We start from the raw sequence: 20,533 nt of genomic DNA on the forward strand, positions 1-20,533 counted from the left end.
ATACCACACCAGCGACACTCTGTGGTTCAGAGAAGTGAGTTCAGACCCCAGTGGTGCCACCAATCCACGCCACTATCTTGGACAAATGGATGTTTTTCTTCATGTGGAAACAGTGAGAGCTCCAAGCCCAGGGTAGGGGTGAAGCTTCACGGCACCTGCACATAGTAGGTACCCAATAACTATGCATTATTCCATTCAGAAAATGAAGCAGGATGTTCATTTTTGAAAAATATTTATTAAAAAACTAAAGTGAATGTGGCAAAAAAAAAACAAACCCAACACATACCTTTAAATAGCAAGCATATGACTGGTTATAAAGCTTTTCCAATTCTACTGATCTAGTCTTTCCCACCATCTAAGTTAAGGAGGGCCTCCAAAGGAAGCCACATGTAAACAGATCTTCTGTACTAGTGATGAACAAAAACTAACTACATGAGAGCCACCAAGTGGCCATCCGACTCACCTTCCTAGGCAGTCCACCCCAAACACAAGACAGTGACCCGACCTCAGGACTGTGTTCAGGGGACCTGTCATTCTAGTTTTAATTTGGAGGCGGGGGTGTGTGAAGGAAATAGTAGAAAGACAAACAGTATCAGTAGAGAGCAATCTTAAAGCACCTTTAAAATCTGGACCCTTTCCCATAATTTAACCCAGTAATTCTCAAACTTTACTGTTGGAAAGAAGCCCTCGATGAGATTGTTAAATTCGCAGGCTGCCCAAATTGCATGTTTCAGATGAGCACTCCAGGTGACTCTGTGCACATTGGTTAGCCATCCGGTTTGAGAAACAGTTTAAAATGCTTTAAAACAATTCCTACCGTCCCTAAACACAAGGTAAAAATAAAGTTAAGGAATCTTTTGACAGTCACTGTGCTTTCGTCAACTTGCAGGGACCAATATAGGGAGGCAGGAAAGAGCCTCCGATTCCTAATATGCTAGGTTTAGAGGAGCCTGAGCAACCTATCAGGTGCTGTTCAGGAAGTAAATAAAATTGAATAATAAAGTTGATTTTAGATCACAGAGCGGCCTCCAAATGACTAACAGGCCAACCTCATCCGTTCCCAGTTTAATGAACTTTGTTGAGCCAATGCCAGATGGGAAGCTGCCATTCAAACAGAACACGGGGTAACTGTGGGTCTTGACTTGTGAAGACATAGTGAATAAAACATCTATAAAAACCTTTATTAACCATAGAGCACTATATGCCCAAATCATTTCAGTGCATCACGGACAACACGTAGAAATAGTCACATTGATTCCAAGGTTCCCATTATCTGCAAAAAGATGCGCTATGGCTGTGTCGAACACCAAGCAGTCGCTGTTCATGATGGCCGCGGACACGCCATCATGGATGGACCGGGGCGTGGCCTCCCAGGTCAGTCTCCTTCGGTTCCCATTCAACTCCAGTCTGTAGGCGAAGTTCTCGGCCTGCTTGCGGGTGCCGATGAGCAGAACGATGGCGAAGAACTGCTGGTGGCCCTCGTACTTCTCTTGTTTCTCCAGCACCAGCATGAAGTGATGGCCGAAACACGACTGCATCATCACCCAGTCCACAGCCCCTGGGAGGTTAATGTCTGTGGCCAGGAAGACGATGTCTTCTCCCTGAAGGGTGGTGATGCTCTTGTGGGCGTGCATGAGATGGGACATCACGGCTTCCAGGGACCCCTGCCACTTGCAGGAAGCACCAGGACAGGGGCACGAGTAGGGACGGTATTCACAGATGTCTTCATGCTCCGGCTTCTCCGTGTGGTGCAGGGTCAGGGAACAGCCTGTGGTGGCATACTGCGGGAACAGAAAGAATCACAGTGAGACATCAGGCCTCCTCAGCCTCTATGGCTGCAAGTCTGTAAGAGTATTCACCTGCTCAGGTTTCCGAGACTTAAACTGCATTCTTATTTCAACGACTTTTGCTCCAGAGGAGTTAAATATTGAAGACTGCAAAGTCTCAGTGCCTATTCATCCTCGATACTGCTGTGCATAAAATCAGAGGCACATCCGGAACCAAGAATGAACTGCATTCCTGCCCCTGTTCCAACATTGTTAAAAAATGAGAACTCAAGCGCTCTTACTATAAAAGTCTCAAACAAAATTGTGGAGCCAGCCCTAGAAAACCTGGTCTTTCCCTTATTTTCTGTGAATTTAAAGAATTTTTTAAAAAAAGAATTTAGAAAAAAAAAAAAAAAAGAATTTAGAATTGCTTAGGGGTGGGACAAGGAATGTACGTTATCTCCAGTTTTCCCCTACAGACAAGTTTGCAGATAGTATAATTCCAATCCGTTGTCCCCGCCCACGTCTTCCTGGCTCAAATTGTGACTAGCAGGCAGGCTATGGGAAGGCTGCCCTGTGGTTCCCTGATCTTGCTGTTGGAGCGACCAGCCCAGGGCAGAAGAGGGCTGGAGCCCCCTCATATTACTAGAAGTATGACCTCATCGTCTTCACCTTTTACCATCCCCCCCCCCCCCGAGTAGGGGCCTTGAACATACTTTTTTGGGGAAAGGAAATCATATCCAAGAGCTACTTAACTAACTCGCGAGACTGCTGGTCAGTTTGGTTCCAGTCAATGGAGGTTAACATGAGAAGGGCCCCACCCTCCTCTCAAAGCCTGCTGGATGTCCCCCACACCCCTCCCTCAAGTCCATGGGCACATCTCTTCATGACCAGGTGGGTCAGTTCCTCACGACAGGCCCGGGAAGAAGGGGAACTAAAGTGGGTCCTGGAGTGGGCGCTTGTCCTAGATGGTTTTCCTGACACGGTCTTTCCTGCCAATGCTGCCTTAATAGGGTGGGGACAAGACCTTTTTCTCCCTGCCCTTGGGATGACATTCCTGATGGATAAGTCACATCTATCCTGAGAAAAGACCACACCAAAAGGAATGAGACTGCTACACTCAACTTTCATGAGAATGACCATGTTAATTCCCAGATACCAGATGGAGAACCAGCCCACAAGTAGACACTTGCCCGGAGGACTATGCTGTTGTTTTGTCAAGAATAAGGAAACCCGAGTGACCTTTTCGGGTGAAACCAGAAGTTAGCTTCCTCTCTCTCGAGCCCAGAGTGGCAGGTATGCCGTCTGGGTTCCCCCACTTGGATTCCCCCACCCCCTGTTGAGACATGAAGACACCAAGCGAGGGCAGGGCCAAGTCATTTTGCTTTTCATTTCTTTTTTGTTCAGCCGTGCCAGGTGGCTTGCAGGCTCTTAGTTCCCCCACCAGGGGTTGAACCCAGAGCCACGGCAGTGAAAGCGCCAAGTCCTAACCACTGGACCGCCAAGGAAGTCCCCCACGTCATTTTTCTAAGATGCTGTGTCCAATGTTACAAAAACAAAACTAAACGCCACAGCTATTTTTGCTTCTCCCTACCCTGCCTTAGGGAATAAACCCCTTCTGAACTTTAAATAGGTCACATTCTAATCTTTACAGCTGAATTCATCACCAGCAATAAGCAGGCACTGAGCATCTTCTCCTTACAAGACCCTAAGCTGTAGTCACTGAGCAGATACAGAGCAGAGAAGGCAGCTACCACCCTTAGGGAGATGTCTCCCCTAATAAGAAGAGGTGGCTTAAAGAGAGCAATGCAGCTCTTTCCTCCTCTGTACCGAAAGTGAATTTTAAATGGTCTTCAGTAGAAATTAGCAGAAATAGTTCACTGTTATTTACTGTGCCCACAGGAACTGTGTTTTCATCTTCTAAAACCATGGACTAATTTTAAAAGCACGGGTATAAAAAAATCAGATGGAGAAACAAATTTATTTATCCATATATATTTATAGCTTGTGTTCCTAACAGTGTAAGGCCCTAAAAAACAAACCTCTGTTAACTCTGTTTTAAATCTAGGGTAAGGCTCAGGATACAGAGCCTTCTGATGGGCTTCTGTGAGTGAAGGGTGAGGTGCGTCTGCTGAGTGTTTAAAAACACACATCCACACAATAAAAATAGCAAGAATTAGCCCAGAGCCTGGCAGATTCCGTAGCTGAAACAAGCCCTCAATATTTGGATCCGAAGACCTTTCAGAATGGGCTGTTTACCACAGCTGCCCAGGAATAATTCCAGGAACGAGATGAACTCTGGCACAGAGTGTACAGAAAAGCACCACCTGCCCCTCTTCCCCAACCCAAAGCCCCGAAGCACTCCAGGTTCATGAAGTCAAGTGTACAACAAGTATTTATCACCTAGCAATCATTTTAGAACTTTTTCTCATGTAACTCAAGTAGGAATATTTATATTCTGAGTTATTGGTTTGCCTTACAAGTCACACTTCCTTCGACCCAAATAAAGAGAAGAGTAGACCCCCCCAAATTACACAAATAGACCAGGCATCACTTAGCATCTGTGTGGACAGTGACCTTACGAGAAAAGATCTTGCTACAGCCTCTATTAACTTAAATAAACATAATTTTAAAGTCTTATGTGCTTACTCTGCTTTTTCTAAACAAGCTGAACTTTAATGCCAATCTATTCCTCCTCTTTTCCATCATGGGTGAGGGCGTGTCTTCATGACCACTGGAGCCACTGTTAAGACGACTGGATTAGAGACGACCTCTAAAAAGAAAAGATCTAAACTTTAAACGTGCGTGCCCTCACACGCACACATACACTTGCACTCTCGTGCCACACTTCATGCTTGTGACAGTCTCGCCATTGTCCTGGGATGATGTTCTTGTCACCTACATTAGGGGTGCTCCTCCAGGGATCAGAGGGCTGGCTGGCTTCGGGGTCTGTGAATTCTCCAAGACTGTCTGTAAAACGGTCTAGGTGTCTCTGAGGAGCAAACCCAGACTGCACTGGTCCCAAGGCTTGTGTTTTCTTGATAAGCTCCAAGGGTTTCTCAGGGCTGCCAACCTCTGTGGCACAGATCCCGCCCCTGTGGTGTCTGCTGTCATATCACGCAACAATAAACAGCTCAGATACATCAGAAATACAGGTAACTATGCAAAGGAAGACGGCGGTGGCGGTGGGGGGGGCGGCGGACAGGTGACTTCAAAGTGCGGACAGGTTGAGAAAGGGGGTAAGGGAAGCTTCACTGTGAACGAGGCGGACTGTGGATGGAGACGTTCCATGTGGTTATAGCACAGGGTGAGTGGAGCAAACGGGGGATAAAACCTAAATGAGCAGGCGGGTCCAGGCTCCGTGAGGGGTGTTGCTGACAATTTGGTTTACTCTCAGGGTTTCTCTGCAGCAGTGCTCTTGACAGAGAGCAGATACGCCTTGGCTTGGGGGCTGTGCTGTGCGTTGGAGGGTGTGTAGCAGCATCCCTGGCTTCTACCCGCTAGATGCCAGTGGCATCTCCCCACCCCCAACGCTGTGACAACCAGAAGTGTCACCAGGCATGGCCAAATGTCTGCTGGGTGGCAAAGTCACCCCCATTGAGAGCCACTGATTTCAGTGAGTGACAAAACCTGGCTGGGCAGCCAGACCTGCAGCTGCGAGGAGGGGCCACACCAGGAAGTGGGTCGGGCTGGTCCCTGGCCCGCCCAGTGGGCACTACCCAGAGCAGCTCAGGAACGCCAGCCCCAACGCACAACTAGACCTTGATGGCTTGCACAGCATGGAGGGAGGCTGGGGCACTGGTTCCACACGTTTTACAGGCCGACCGACGCATCCCAGCCACGCGGTCACTGGTGGCCACACCAGGGTCAGAGCCCTGTTCTGGATCCTCTGCTGCTCTTTCCACACAACAGCTCAGGAGTCAGGCAAAGCACAAATCTTTTGAGAAAAAGCAACAAATAATTTCCATCTGCCTTGATCCCCTCAACCTCCCACCCAATATACACAAAACCCAGGGTCCACAGATGCACTGCTTCTGGAAGCGGGTTCGAATATGAACGTCTTCCTTGGTTTGCAAGGAGGAAAACAGCCCTGAAAGCAGCTCTCCCTAAGGAATGGGGCGGCAGCACCTCACAAACAAGTAACCAGTAATTAGGCCCGCCCAGCCTTCTCTGGCATCTGGCAAGAAAGTCCTGACGGCTCCCTTCTCTCACTCTGGCTGAAGCCTGCCCACCCAATGGGAGGCTTCAAAGGATGCCCGCTTTCCTTGAGACTCCTGGTTCTTCACTGCACACTCTTGTTTCTGAGATAAAGCCCCTGGGCTGCTTCACAGAGGGCTGCCTGCGGCCTGGGACACGTCCACGGTTATAAATGAGATTTCTCCATCAGGAAATATCTGCTCGTCTGCCCCCAGGGCTGAGGTGGGATTTGCTTTAAGTAAACCTCTCTTTAAGGGGTGGCCAGGGGAAGCACGACCACACACAGGAGCCCAAAGCTAAAGAAGAACGTGGGGCAGGGGGAGAGATGGCCCAGCAGAGTGAGAAACAATGCGATGTTGAGATAACATTTCTGACTTCTCTTTTAGAAACTTTTCACGCTGAGATGGCTCAGAAGTCTTGTGCAAACATGTTCTGCCATGAAAAGGCAGCGTGTGACCCGGTGCCTCATTCTGATGTCTTTGCAGAAAGAAGTAAATAGTGCCAGTTCTTTTCCTGGACATGGGGTTCGAAGGTTCTTTTATTTAAGCTGGAATTTAGACAAGGTTTTTCCCTTTTTGGCATAGAGACCCCCTGACAGACAAATAACGCATGACAAGGTACGTCAGAAACACAGTCAAACACTAGACACCTGTTATTTACCTAAGAAACACAGGCATGTTATATTTGTTTATGGAATAAGCATATAAACAGAATTCTTAGCCTGGGTGCTAGTGAAGGTCGTGGATCCCGTGACTGGTTTAGAACAAGTCTTTTCACATATTTAATTAAATCCGAGTCCATGCAATTCAAGAACGATTTGCTGAACTCCAGCAATCAACAGTCTACAGCACTGGAGGCGCCGCAAACAGAAGCAGGTCCCTCTCGGGGGCTGTGACGTAACCGCACGGCCTCCACCTGCTTACCTCCTAGGAAACAGTGAAGTAGATTAGCAAACTATCCGCCAGCACCTCAAATGAGAATGGCTCAAAAAAACAAAACAAAACAAGGCATAATAGGTATTCGGTTGTTGATGCTTATATAGATTTGAATTAAATCCAAGAAATGCAAGAAATGACCTTGTCTTGGAGTAAGCAAAAGCAAACTGCACTTTCTTTCCATTCTAAATAAACTGTCATCATCACAGAATGCACACCGACGGCCAAATGCAGTGTCTGACCCTGGCCCGGGAAACCAAAATTGCTACAAAGGGCATTACTGGGGCAACCACTGAAATCAGAATATGGACTATGGATTAGATAAGAATATCTACTGCATATCACATTTCCTGATTTTGATAACTGTACCATAACTACAGAAGAAAATGTCCCTGTTTTTTGGAGAAACACAGTGAGGTACTTAGGGGTGAAAGAGCAGGATGTCTGCAGTTTACATTCAAATAGCTAAAAAAAACCCCAAACATACATACATACATACATACATATATATATATATATATATATATATATATATATATATGAATGGAGAGAGCACAAAAGATAAAGCAAGTGGGGCAAAAAGGAAACAACTGGTGAATCTGGATAAAGGGTATATGGGATTTTTTTTGGTACTATTATTGCAAGTGTTGTGTAAATTTGAAATCATGTAAAAATAAAAACATATTAAAAAAATCCAGGGACTAAGCGTATTTATCTTTCAGGGGATAGAAATTCTTTTTTGCAGAGTTGGTTGAATGACTTATGTTTTATCATAATAGTTTTTTTTTTTTTTTTTAAAGAAAATACACTTTTAACTACATACCTGCATGTAAATGCAACTAAGTCAATTGTTTATCTTATATGAGAAGCTCTTGGGACTCATTTTAGTGAACTGCTAAAATTTTGCAGTGAAGACATCAACTGTTATAATTGCCAACACTTCTTTGGCCCCCACAGAAGACAGAGCCTTCTCTGTTGCTCCTCTGATCCTTCTAAAGGTTTGTGGGCACCTGACAAATCTATGGCCCTGAATGATGGTTTCCAGTTTCATTATCCACCACCCTCAGTGGTCCAAGGCAAACTCCTATTCAATTCCAGACCACATCTAGAAGAGGAGCTCCAGGAATGAAACCCATACCCCTTTCTTATACAGATAAACCCCTTTAGCACTGGGCGGGTGACCTCAGGGATGGAATCAGAGTTATGTGAGTTCAATGGAAGGATGGATTCCTGGCGGTATAACTTATTATGTACGATCAGCAGACAATAAAGGGATGTTGGTTGACGTCTCTATTTCTCAGCATTCTTTAGACTTGTTCACATAGGAGTTGCAGCTAAACCTAGTCAAGACCCATATAGTAGAAAAACGTACATTTTAACGCAGCAGTTACACTTAAATTTTACCGCTTCCTAACAGGACTTCTAGCAATCCAAGCTAGCTCTTCTGCGACTAAAATTTTTTTTTTTAATTTGCCCCCAAAATATCACTGAGTGATCACAGGTTATTTTCCAATTAATTTATGGGCCTATTAATTTTGTTCATTGACTTACCGATTTACTGCCTGTTTCCTGCCCACCCAGTATTTGTTGGTAAATGAATAAATATTAGGTTTATCTGCAAAGGATGATTGCTCTCTACCATGTTACTTTAATTAAAAGCCTTCCTGTGGAACTTAGAATTCAAAAAAAATTCAATAGACCTTGAGACCCTGTAAGGAAAAACGTATATTTTAGACTTCAGTCATTCTGGGTTTGTTTTATAATTTTTGATAATGGCATTTCACATACTTATATAAACTATTTGTATGGGGTGTTTATAGCTTTTCTGAAACCTTAAGTAGCTGGGGAAACATAATGCTGTTGTCCTTTTGATGGCTGTATGTCCCTCTTGCTTAAAATGTGTTCACAACCAGTGGCAGAGTGGCTGTGATTAGAACTCAAGTACCCAGTGTCCTATGTGACCTTGGATTGAGCCTACCTGCCATGTCACCTCTGAGTGGGTCTATAAAACCACCTACTACTCAGCCCTTGACTGTTATTACCAGTGGAGAAGTTCAGACATGGGCAACAGGAGAAAGTGACATCTCTTCTTGTGACTTACTTATAATACTCACCCTGCATCTGTCTGTCTAGCATCCTTCCTCTAAGAACCTCAGCAGATTTTCACTTAACTCAAACAGTACATTCCTCCCCTCTGCTGTGAGGTAGTGCAAAGACATAATTATCAACCCATAGTGCAGTAACAGTTTCACAGATAATAATACAAGACAGTATCACTCAGTACCTAAACTATCAAACAGTCGTAGGACTAAGAAAACACTGACATTTAACTTTATAGAACTTTCTTCTGGAGAAGGCAATGCTAATTAAAACCTTAGGCTCAAAAATTCCTCCTTTTTGCCTAAGAAAAAGCCGATGAGCCCCCTGTGGCCGAGCTTTCTTGCAGAAGGTGACCTGGGGGAAGATTCTGCCCTCTGATTATCAGGGTCATCTGAGAACAATCCTGCTCTTGGGAGGGGGTGTGTGCATTTAGCCTCACAAAGACTCCTTGGGCTGGTAGGGGGTTCTTTTTTAATCCTGGAAATGTTAAACAAAAGTTGACTTTTGACCAAGTATACCTCTCATCTGACCATAGCTCAAGCTAGCAGGCAACCCCGCATTGTCTTGGAGAACCAGTTCCATAAGGTCCCTTCGGAGTCTCTGTTCAAACAAAAGCACCATAAAGTAGGAGCTGGAGTGAGAGGCTTTATGGGCCTTGTCCAGCCTTTCTCAATACACCCTTCCTGCCAGGCTCCCACCTGCATGATCACATTCACTGCCCTGCCCACCCTTCAACCAGCGCTACATCCCTCAGGACGCTTTATTTCTCAACGAATGCAACTGAATTCACAAGAAGGCTGAAGTGGTAGGGTTGCCAGATTTGGCAAATAAAAATGCAGCGCAGTATGTTCCAGGCAATATTTGGGTTATACTTACACCAAAAAAAATTATTTGAAACAAATTTAACTGGGCATCCTGTATTTTACCTGGCAGCTCTAATAAAAGGCCCCTTCTGGCACCACTGCCATCCCTCCGACAGCAACAATGTGATGCTGGGATCCGTATTCCTCAGCTGGGTGGAGTGGGTAGCAGAAAAGGTAGGAGGTTGAGGTGGAAAAGACATTGTATGTGTAATTATAAGGTGCATTCTGGAGTTTCTGCTCCCCAAACTTACAAGCTTTGGGCAAATCTCTCACAGGGGATGCTAACCGTGTCCTATTCCTTTACAAAGTAATTAGGAAGATAATATAATACACCCAGCTCAGACCAGGTAAACAACATTCTCTACAAGCACTGGCCTTGCATACAACCCCCTCAGGATCTTCCACCCCTTCCTTCTCCATGGGCACGCTGCTGCTCATCCTTTTCAGCGCAGCTCTGACATCACCACTGAGGGAGCCCTCCAGACGCTCCCGCTCCTAGTACCTCAGGAGGGCTCTGTTGGCTCATCTATCTCCACAGTTAGTTTCAGAAGGGTGGGGGGCGGCAGGGGGCGGGGCATGGCTGGCTAGGCAAGATGGTTTGTAGGAAGAGAGGTCTTGGGTCTGCAGGGGATTCCAAGGCAAGGGTGGGTCTGATGAACGTTAGTAGGTCATCAGGAGGAGCACACACTCGCCTGATGTGACATGAGAAAGAAAAAGCAGACAGGAGCATTAAGAAAAGCAAAAGGATAACACCCTTGCTGGTGAGGCGTCGACATGAATTGACTGATTCTATGTGAGAAGGCAATTTGGCCGTATGAGCAATAGCTTCTGATTTCTGCCCATACCCTTTGGCCCTATTATTCAACTTCTAGGAATTTATGATTAGGAAATAATTATTTTCTTATGCACAGGGATTCAGTTACACAGTACTTTTTTTTAAACACAGTAAGAAGACAGAATGATTTAAATGACCACAAACGGGAGTTTGATTAAATAACTCTGATACATTCATAACCAGCGTTATATTCCATAACATTCCAGAGTTATGGAGTTGCAGTACTATGCAGCCATTAAACAGGATCTTAAGGAATATTTACCAGACTGTGGAAAAGCAGTCACAAGGTGTTACATGAAATATAGGTTATGAAATAGTATGTGGATTTCCCATCTTACTTGTTTTTGTTGTCACTGGGTTTTTGTTTGTATATTTTGATGTAGAGGTAAGTTTGCAAGGACATATGCAAAAATGGTGTAGTGGTTATTCTAGGTGGTGGTTATTCTAGGTTATTCTAGAAAATAATATCAAATTAAAGTCTCCTCTATGTTCTACATTAAAACGTTGCCTAATCTAAGCAGGCTTTCCCTTCTAAAAGCATTAAATAATTTTTTAAAAGTCTCATCACTGTAAAACCAATGCCAGGGCCAGTTTATATCGCTCTGTGAGAACCCTACAAGATCAGGAGTAGGGAAGAGAAGCTTGGTGGGACAACTGATGGGAGAAAATAAGATTACTTTTTTTCTTTTTAGAGTGTATCCTGGACCTGACCTCAGACTCTGGCTGTTTGCTTTCTTTCTGTTCATTTCTAACTGTGCACATTTATTTAGCGTTTACTATGTGCTGGGCACTTTGGTCCTCATAACAACCCAGTCATCATCCCATTTTACCTACGAGCCTCTGGGGCTTGGAGAGGTCACCAAGCAGTCACAGTGGGGACGGAGTAGGATCTGGACCAGGAGGCTCAAGTAGGGCCTGCCCTCAAAACTACCAGAGTAAGAGGTAGCCTGGGGGGGAAGCAGTGACCCAAAGACACTACCTTCATTGATTCAAGTTTTAAAATAGGGCCTAGGCCGACTCATTTAACACAGGTTACTTCCCATCCATTTCAACAGCGTCTGTGGCTGAAAACTGGGAAGGGGGTAACCTTTTATCTCACGAATACTATACAGTGTAAAAATCATTACAATAAAAGCTTTACCCAACAGGAAATGAGAACAACAGTTTCCCAATTTTTAAGAAACAAATGGAGAAAGATGGACACATGGGGCAAAGTTGATGAAATTCTGCTATGGAATTTTCCGTATCTCTCATAAGCTGTAGAAAGCACACTCAGGTTTAATATAAAAACACACTTGCTCAGGAAGACTTTCTGTGTGACTCACCAGCAATACACAGTGGCCCAAATGCTGGTGTTCACTTTGGCAAATATGTACCTACTGTGTTCCCCTTTCAAGGAGTGAGGACCTTACGGGTGTGAATGAGAAATGCCACTGTTCACAAATTTTGTCAGATGTACAAGTCTGGCTCTTAAGACATTTTACACTGAGGTCTTACTCTAGTCATTTGTATACAGCACTTTATATGGGGCTTCAAAGAAAAGGGTGACTCTAATCCATTCCAAGGCTGGGGACTTTATAGGCCAGACATGCTGTACCTGTTGGTTCTCCTCCATTCTGGTTGTTCTAAAGATCAACTTCAAGTAACAATGATTTACTGTAGTTCCAGGCAGTGGTGACCTGTGAAAAACCTTTGGCCAACTCTGTGTAGAATCAGCATTAAACTTTAGTATTCTTTCCTAGCATTCTGGTGCTTCTGTTCTTGATTTTACACTCAAAAGCTGTCAACTTTGTTCTTGAAAATCTAGAGCCTCACCCGGCGCTTGTTAGCAGAGGCTTTTATGAGCCAACCTGGTCAGCTTCACCCAGGAGTGAGGATGGCAGGGACAATTTCCAAAGTAAATGGTTGTCTTAGGTGAATTTTTGAGGTTCAGAAGAGATCTTTGAAATGGTTTTGGCAAATAGGCTTTTCCCCTAAGACTTTTAGGTGATTGATCAGCCATTACCTAGCAACCACTCTGATCCCACCCATCTTCCATCTGATTTGGTGAAACAGAAGCCCTCTCCAGCACTTCCAGTCTGATCTGAGAGCGTCCACAGCTAGGGGTTATCTCTGGTCTTTGTAACTGAAGAACAAACAGGTCCAAGGAAGTAGTGACTGGACTGAGGTCATAGAAAGCCAGGTTGAGAACCTAGTTCTGTCTCCTGTGTAGTGCCCTTTTACCTTGGACAACTCACTAGATTCCACAATTTTAGGGCAAAAAAAGATCCTTGGTATAATCATTTAGTCCAACTCTTACTCTAAAAGACACTCAGGTGCCTTGTAAAAAGTCAAACATCTAGTCAATAGGACAACAGTTCAGGTCTCCCAAAGGCCAGAAGGTTGGCATTCTCTCTTGGCAAAACAAAGATGAAAAGGGAATAAGCTACAACAGTTGGAATGTATCAGAGTTCCAAAGTTCACGTATGCTCAGGGTTAAGTGAGAACTTCCAGGCCCAATGGGTGCTTTCTACAAGAGAACCAGGTCAGAGGTTGCACACTGGCAGGTGGAATCTGGTCTGCAGACACGGTTGGTTTGGCCTGCAAGTGCTGGCTTTACATTTGAATTTGGCCAATGTTAAAAAAAGAAAAAAGAAAAAAAAAAACAAAAAACTAAGACATTTAACATTAAAAAAAAATCTGGATTTCTGGCTTCTCTTGAAAAAATCCAAAGATCTGGCATGGCTGCATCCACATTCCCACCCCTGCCAATCAGCCAGAGGCAGGCAAAAGGTGCCCTCTTTGAAGGTGGCATGTGTGGTCCAACTCCCAGCCACCTCCACTGCCCCTGAGGTCCACCGCACCCTGAGGTCACGTGTCAGATGCCTCTCTCCCTTGTATCACCTGTCCCTGCTGGTATTTAAGGTTGTCCCCACTGGAGGAGATGAGTCCACACTGCGGAGCTTTTAACTTTCAATGGGATTATCTAAATTGACTTTTTTTTTTTTTTTTAAGCAACACAAACAACACTGTCACAACCCAACTGCTGGGGAGACTTATCTAACCAAGGCTTTCCAGTTCAATAATTATTTGGCAATAATGTTGCTAGAAACGGTTAGAGGAGCCAAAGAAAAAGTGGAAAGAAAATGTCTCAGTGTAAGTGGGCTGGGGTGGTTTAACACTTCCCATGGCTGTGGAGAGAAATACTTGGCTGATATTAAAATACACTGTTGAGTGGGGGGCACCCATGTGTCAACCTTCACTTCTCCCCCTACACCCACGCTCCTTGGAGGTGGCAGTGCATTTGAGATAAGGGGACAAGATGTCAAAACTTCTCAGGCGTGGCACAGGCCATAGAATGGACTAAAAATAACCGCAGGTGGCAGAGAGCCATACTCTGATAGAGATCCTTTTTTTAAAAGGAGACCTGAGCTAATAGTGCATGTGGTGCCCTCCATCAAAGGTGCTGGCAGGACTCTAGCCTTTAATTATTGGACCCCACACCTACCTAAGGAAGCTATTTGGCAACACATCCATTTTGGGGCCAAGTGAAGCATGAGCAATTAAGAGCTGGGTTGAAATCCCCCCAAATATTAAGTTTGTAGGCTATTCCCGCACCCCCCCCCCCCAATCTTCCTACCCCACAAGCCCTCCAAAATTCCTGCCAATGAATTTTATAGTCAGCATCTATGTCGTCTCATTGGGATGTATCCATCTGGTGAACGCATCCAGTGGGATGATTTTGTTACTGGTGTCAACCTCAAGTTATGATTTGGAGCCTTGGAGTAAAGCCTCAGATTCCATGCCATGAGTAGTACAAAGGATGTGTGCCTTCGGGATGCAGGTTTACAGGCTGGTCCACTGTGTGATCTTGACAAGTCACTTAACACTTAACCTCACTATAGGCGCTTGTTTTCTCACCTGAGGAAAAGAAAGGCAAACTCATAAAAGATGACCCACGCAAAGGGGCTGGCACACAGAAGGCATCCAACAAGCATTCCACAGAGCCTCCCTTCTTTTCATGGAATTCTAGAAGCTACAGGTCCTTAGAAGTTGAGCAGTCCAATCTCCTCATTACAGATGGGGACAGCAAGGCCCCCAGAGGTGGTCTCTCAGGCAAACAATGGCAGTGCCAGGCAACTCCTGAGACCTGGCTTCTGGTATTTGACCCAACACTGGTTTTCTCCCATAAGAGAGACTTAGAGCCGGTAGGGACAGTGACAAGGTGGTCCCTATGATTTCCAGGAGCAAGTGTGAGGCATAGGGCTTTCCAGGCAGACCTAGTTTGCTGAAGTTTGCCACAGGCCTCACCACACCCTATTGCTCTCAGCCTCCCCAAAAAATCATTATCTTGGTTGTTTGCTGAGCCTCTGTGTCCATCCAAGTTTGGTTTATCCAAACTAACTGGCTGAGCTGCCCAGTCAATAGTCTGGATTGCTGATCAACCAAAGTGGAGGCATGCGTACTCCAGCTTTATAAATCTCACACATATGCATTTGCACAAAAGTGAGCCCCCAGATCACTCTCTAAGCTTGGTTCCTGGTCTTGTAGGGGGATGGTTGACCCTGTTTAATTTCACCTTGCCAAGTGATGGTTTTGTCCAACTGCAGTCTTACAGAATGGGAACTTTAAAAATCACTGACATGTACAGAAACACTGGGTACCCTTGATTCCCAAGAGAACTCTTCTTCAAGAGAGACTTCACATTAGGAAAGAACATATGCTTCAATAGGAACCAGAATTCTGGATCCTGAAAGTGAAACTTCATACAGCATGTTATAACTGTCCCTTTCCCCTTCTCTAGGGAGCAACATTGAGCTTTTATGATATTGCTTTTTAAAAATAAATTAGGGATAGCTGACTGGTATCAAATGCTCATTTGTGAACTGTAATTCACCTACAGTCCTTTCTTTTATCAGCCACTGAAGGTCTGGGGGAAAGTGAAAGGCTGAGAAGATGGTGCCCCAGATACCCTGTGGGGCATCCCCCACCTCCTCACCCAGCCCCCACGAAATATCTCAAACCTCAAATATCCACTGTTATGTCACCTCTTACCAAATCTTCTCTTGATCACTAGGCTGCCACCTTCTTCATGACCCTAAGAAAATTCTGGAACTATTTTGTTTAAATCTTATGACAACCTACTACTGGGCTGGATGAATCATGGAAGCATTGCATGAGGAATGGCTGAAAGCAGAGTAATTTATTAAGGTTGACTGAAAACCCATAGCCCAAACACAGATTCTAACCCTTATTTGAATATGCTATTTTAAACCTGATTTGTGGCAGGGCACAGACCAAATTAAATCACTCATTTTACTGACTTGAGTCCCAAGCTTCAATCCTCTGGTGGATTATTTTCAATTTAAAAATAAGCTCTTGCCCTATAAAAGTAAGCAGCAGCAAGGAGAAATGCAAGACAGCCTACATGGCCCAAGAGACAGTAGTTACTTTTATAAAAAAACTCAAAACTATGAATGACATTATTTCTAAGTTTAGAAAATGAACTTTATGGTAAAATTCTAGGTTATAATAAGGTAGTATAGATAGGTATGTCTCTGAAACCGCTCCTGAAGATTTTTAAGCGCCAGATTTAGGTAAACAGATGTTACAATATGACCACACAATGCAACATTATGCAATCATTTAAAATACAGTGTGGTTAGAGCTAGGTTGCAGACTTAGAAAAAAGCGTGTGATGAAACGAATTTAAGACAGCAAGTTGCAGAAGCCATTTTTGGAGGAAAACTTGTGTGTGCATACATAAACCTTCCTGACACTGACATCCAGGATTCTATATTCAGCTGCGGAGAGTATATTTATATGTGGTTAGAAAAAACCCTATGCAGATGCATACTAAACCCAACATTGGTGGGAAAGGAGGTGCGAAGTCCTGGTCTTTCTCTTGTCTCAGTGGTGTGCTTTTCCTTCTTTTTTCTTTCTTTCTTTTTTTGCAAGAGCATTGATAATTTTATAACTAAATAAAAAAATAAAGTGATGGGCTTTAAAGAACTGTAACAGCTCCTGCGTGCCCTTCCTGTTAAATTCCCAGTTAACTTTTGTTTTCACCCCGCTGAGTTAAAAAATACAAATCCCCAGTCCTTGGAAGGCTAGGAGAGGGAAAGGCGTGGCTTACAGGGTTTTCTTGTTGCTGGAGGAAAACAGGCTGTAGGCGCCCTTTTTTTAGCTACCTTCCCGAGGGCTCCCACGTGTCAGGGGTGCGCAGAAGGCAGGCGCGGGGTGCAGGGGGAATCCAGTACCAAACCTTCCAAGCCCAGCGCTGGCAAAGGGTGCGTTTGGTTCGCCCTTTTCCCCCCTCCTCAGTCCCTGATAGACAGTCAGCTACCCGGTCCAAGTTTTCCTCGGGCGGCCCAGCTCTACCTAGCCTGAGTACACGTCTGCAGAGTACGCAGGCTCCGGGAGGGGAGAGCGTGATGTGTTCCAACAACGATCGAGTGCCAATTAGGCTGGGGTCCGTGATCGGGCAGCTGTCAGCCCAGAGCTACTCACAAAGTGGACAGGTGGGCATGGGGGAGGGTAGACAAGGTGTAAACATTTTAAATTCCTTTTTTTAAATACGAGAAATGCCACCTGCCTCTCAGCGCCTGCGAGTGGGCTGGAGGACACAGGCGTTCCGGGAGGCCGCCGGGCGAAGGTGCGCGGCTGGCACCTGGGCTTACCTTGCAGGGAAACAGGACTGCCGAGGCCACCTTCTCCATAGCCAGGTTCCTGATGCTGGGCGTCAAGGCGCCCCTGCACGTCGGGCAGCAGCTCAACTTCTGGCGGCATTGGTTACACACCAGGTGCCCGGCCTGGCACTGCAGGATCGGGGGCAGGACATAGTCAAAGCAGACCGGGCACTCGAAGAGCGAGGTCAGCTCGTGGTGCTGCGGGGACACCGGGCCAGCCCCGCCGCCGCCGCCGCCGCCGCCGGGGCCCGAGATCACCGCCGCCGCGGCGGGCACCGCGGACGAGCCGGGGCCCGCAGCCGAGATGGTGGCGGCGGCCGGGGGCGCAGCCGGGGACGGAGCGTGCTGGGGCTGCGGCGGCGGCTGCTTGCTGCAAGGTTTGTTAGCGCCGGGGCCGGTGGAGGACGGGCGGCTCATCGCGCTCCGAACCAACCATGGAACTGCGGGCGCCTGCCTGCCGCGGGGCCGCCGGGGTCAAGGCGCTGCGCGCCCCGCGGGCGGCGGGCTCCGGGGCAACGCCACCGCGCCCAGCCCGGGACCGAGCGGCGGAGACGGCCGGCGGCGGGCAGGCGGGGGGCCGGACCGCGCTGACGAGGTCCGCGGTCCGCGGCGCTCCGAACACCCCTGCGCGCCCCCGGACTCCTCCTCCCGGCGGCGTCGCGGCCCCGAAGCCGAGCGGTGCGCAGAAGCCGGGCCCACCCGCTCCTGGAGCGGCAGCTGACGCAAGCCCCGGGGGCGCGCGCGGACGTGACGCCCGGATACGTGTGCGGCCGCCCAGGCGCGCGGGGACTGGCAGAGCCGCCCCGCGCTGGGACGCCGGCTCCGCCCGGCTCCAGCTGGCAGCGCCGGGGGCCGCCTAGCGCGGGAGCTTCCTGCCGGGGCTGAGGGCCCGGCCGGCGCCAGTGAGCATGCCCGGCTTGCCGCCGCCGCCGCCGCGCGGGGTCTGGCTTTTCCGGGCTGCGGAGGGCCGGCTCTCCGGGAAGGCGTTGCCGGAGTCCTCTGGCCACACCCCGGGGAGTCACGCCGACGCGCCCCGCGGGCGCAAACCAGAAGGACCACTTTAGGCGGGGCGGGACGCGGGCGCCGTTGGTCTGGTTGGAAAAAACCGAGAGGTTTCTCCTTCCCCGGTTGAGTCAGCAGCGGGCGGGGGAGGCTTGCGGCGCGGCCAGCCCGGCTCTTAGTCTGGAGCGCGGGGTCAGGACCCGGCGCTTTGGGCGGGAGCCGGGCAAGGGGCCGGGCTTGGGTCTGCAGAGGGCGCAGGACCTAGTGCTGGGCGGTTAGGGGTGTGTTTGGGTCACTCCTTGGTCCTGCTCCCCACGGTGGAGAGGAGGTAAACTATTCCTTTATCTTCGGAACTGCCGAAGCCTTCGTTGCTTTGAGCGCCTCTGACTTGCTAGCAGGCCCGGGAGGGAGTTCATGGACAAGAGTTGGCTAAAAGGAGAGTTCGAGATCGCCAGAATCCAGGAGTGCCAGAAAGGTAGCCTGGATCCTGAAGCTCCTGGAAGACGGTGGTGACCCTCCAACATAACGCCTCCTCATCTTTGAGATCCCCAGGAAGTCCAAGACTTTGTGCACGATGTGGGCACTCGCTCAGCATGCCCAGCCCTAGAGAGGGGACCACAAGTTAAATTAATGTGTACTGAGTTAAATTGCTTTTGTGCGTAGTTTGAACCACTGACACTGGAAGGAGTTCTGTAGCCAGGACTCGGGTGATTCTTTGTAGGGGAGACAGTGGTAAGAACTGGGCGAAGAACGGCGGCCGCTGCTTACCATCTGTGTGGCTTTGGACAAGTTCTTTAATTTCTCAGCGCCTCAATTTCCTCGTTTGAGGAAGTGGAAGAAGAACAGTACCTATCTTACGGGTGAAATAGTGAGGACTAAATGAGTTTGATATGTGCCAAGAACCTGGCCCATCATGAGCACTGCTTAAACGTTAAAAGTTATTTTAAAAAACAGTATTAGTGAATGCTTAATAATATTAATGAGTATCAGTGAATAAAGTCTGTCCAAGAAATATACTGTTAGAGGCTGAAAGAAAGAAAGCTTAATCTTATACAGGGCATCTGGAAAAACTACATGCGTAGACGTGGTGGAATTTGATGTAAGTCTTAAAAAAAAGATAGATGTGATGCCATTCAGTCATTCAGTAAATGTTTCCTGAGCATTTATTATGTACCAGCCACTGTTTGGACTCTGAGAATCGTTCCAGTTTAGTCTCCTTTATAGTAAGGGAGCAATGCCAATAACCAAACACTCATGGAAAAGGGTTTCAAATGAATAGGTGGGGGTGGGGGTGAAGATGCTGTAGCAGCAGCTAAAGCACATGAGAGAATGCACTGGGACTTGGGGGCATGGGGGTGGTGCATGGGAACCTCAGTTGGCCTGATAAGACCTTTACATCAATGTCAAGGGGTAGCCATTATAGGTTTTTGAAAAGCACAAAAAACGTGGCTGAATCTTGAGTTTTTGGAAGGGTACTCTGGGGAATACAAAAAAAATAACAACTGATATTTATTGAGTGTCCACTATGTGCCAGGCGTGGGTGGTTCTAAGGATTTTGCAGTAATCCTACATGATGGATACTATTGTTATCTCCATTTTATAAGTCAAGAACAGTGAGACACGAGGAGATTAATTTGCTCAAGATCACACAGCTGATTGTGTTGGAAAAGCTTCAGAGCCTTCCTTCTTAACTACTCATCTATATCCCTTTCACTTATAGCCAACAACTACTTATAGTCTGGTTAAGGAGTTAGGGTTAGCACACTCAACACAGAAAACAGTTACACAGCCTGTAACAAAGCACTGAATTTTGTGGGTACACTTTATATAAATTCTTTCCTTAGCTAGCCATGAGAGGAAAAAATTTAATCGTATTCTCTTTGTTCCATTTTTATCTTTTTATAGCATAAAGAACACAATAGTGACAACAACAGAACAAAAAAAATCACCCAGTTTCACTTTTCTTGGAGAAAATATAATATTTTCCACTTTTAATTTAAAACCCAAGCAAGTGGAATTTATTACCAGAATTTGCTTTCTTTCCCTCCAACTCTGGCCTCTCAGTGCAGGTGGCCCCCATTCTCAGGTCTTACTAGCTCTCACTGGAGAAGTGGGGTCCCTACCCTTGCCATCTTGTTATCAGTTTTCAGTATTCCAGCCAGCTAGG

The 20,533-nt window shown here is 46.7% G+C and overlaps 1 protein-coding gene across 1 annotated transcript; it reads right to left on the bottom strand.

Moving 5' to 3' along the window:
- Positions 1-1,160: 1,160 nt before the first annotated feature.
- Positions 1,161-18,317, bottom strand: SIAH2 (siah E3 ubiquitin protein ligase 2). Its single transcript, XM_057739315.1, has 2 exons — positions 17,356-18,317; positions 1,161-1,781 (listed from the first exon to the last, which is right to left on the bottom strand). The coding sequence occupies exons 1-2, from the start codon at positions 17,779-17,781 to the stop codon at positions 1,224-1,226; spliced, it is 984 nt and encodes a 327-aa protein (XP_057595298.1). The 5' UTR covers positions 17,782-18,317; the 3' UTR covers positions 1,161-1,223.
- Positions 18,318-20,533: the final 2,216 nt, after the last annotated feature.

This window comes from Hippopotamus amphibius, chromosome 6 (genome assembly GCF_030028045.1).
Source record: "Hippopotamus amphibius kiboko isolate mHipAmp2 chromosome 6, mHipAmp2.hap2, whole genome shotgun sequence".
NCBI classification, from domain to species: Eukaryota; Metazoa; Chordata; class Mammalia; order Artiodactyla; family Hippopotamidae; genus Hippopotamus; species Hippopotamus amphibius.

Excerpts from the sequence above, each read along its gene's own strand:
- SIAH2 (XM_057739315.1), bottom strand. The coding sequence starts at position 17,781 with ATGAGCCGCCCGTCCTCCACCGGCCCCGGCGCTAACAAACCTTGCAGC. Across the intron at positions 1,782-17,355 it reads CAGTCCTGTTTCCCTGCAAG|TATGCCACCACAGGCTGTTC; the intron begins GTAAGCCCAGGT and ends CTGTTCCCGCAG.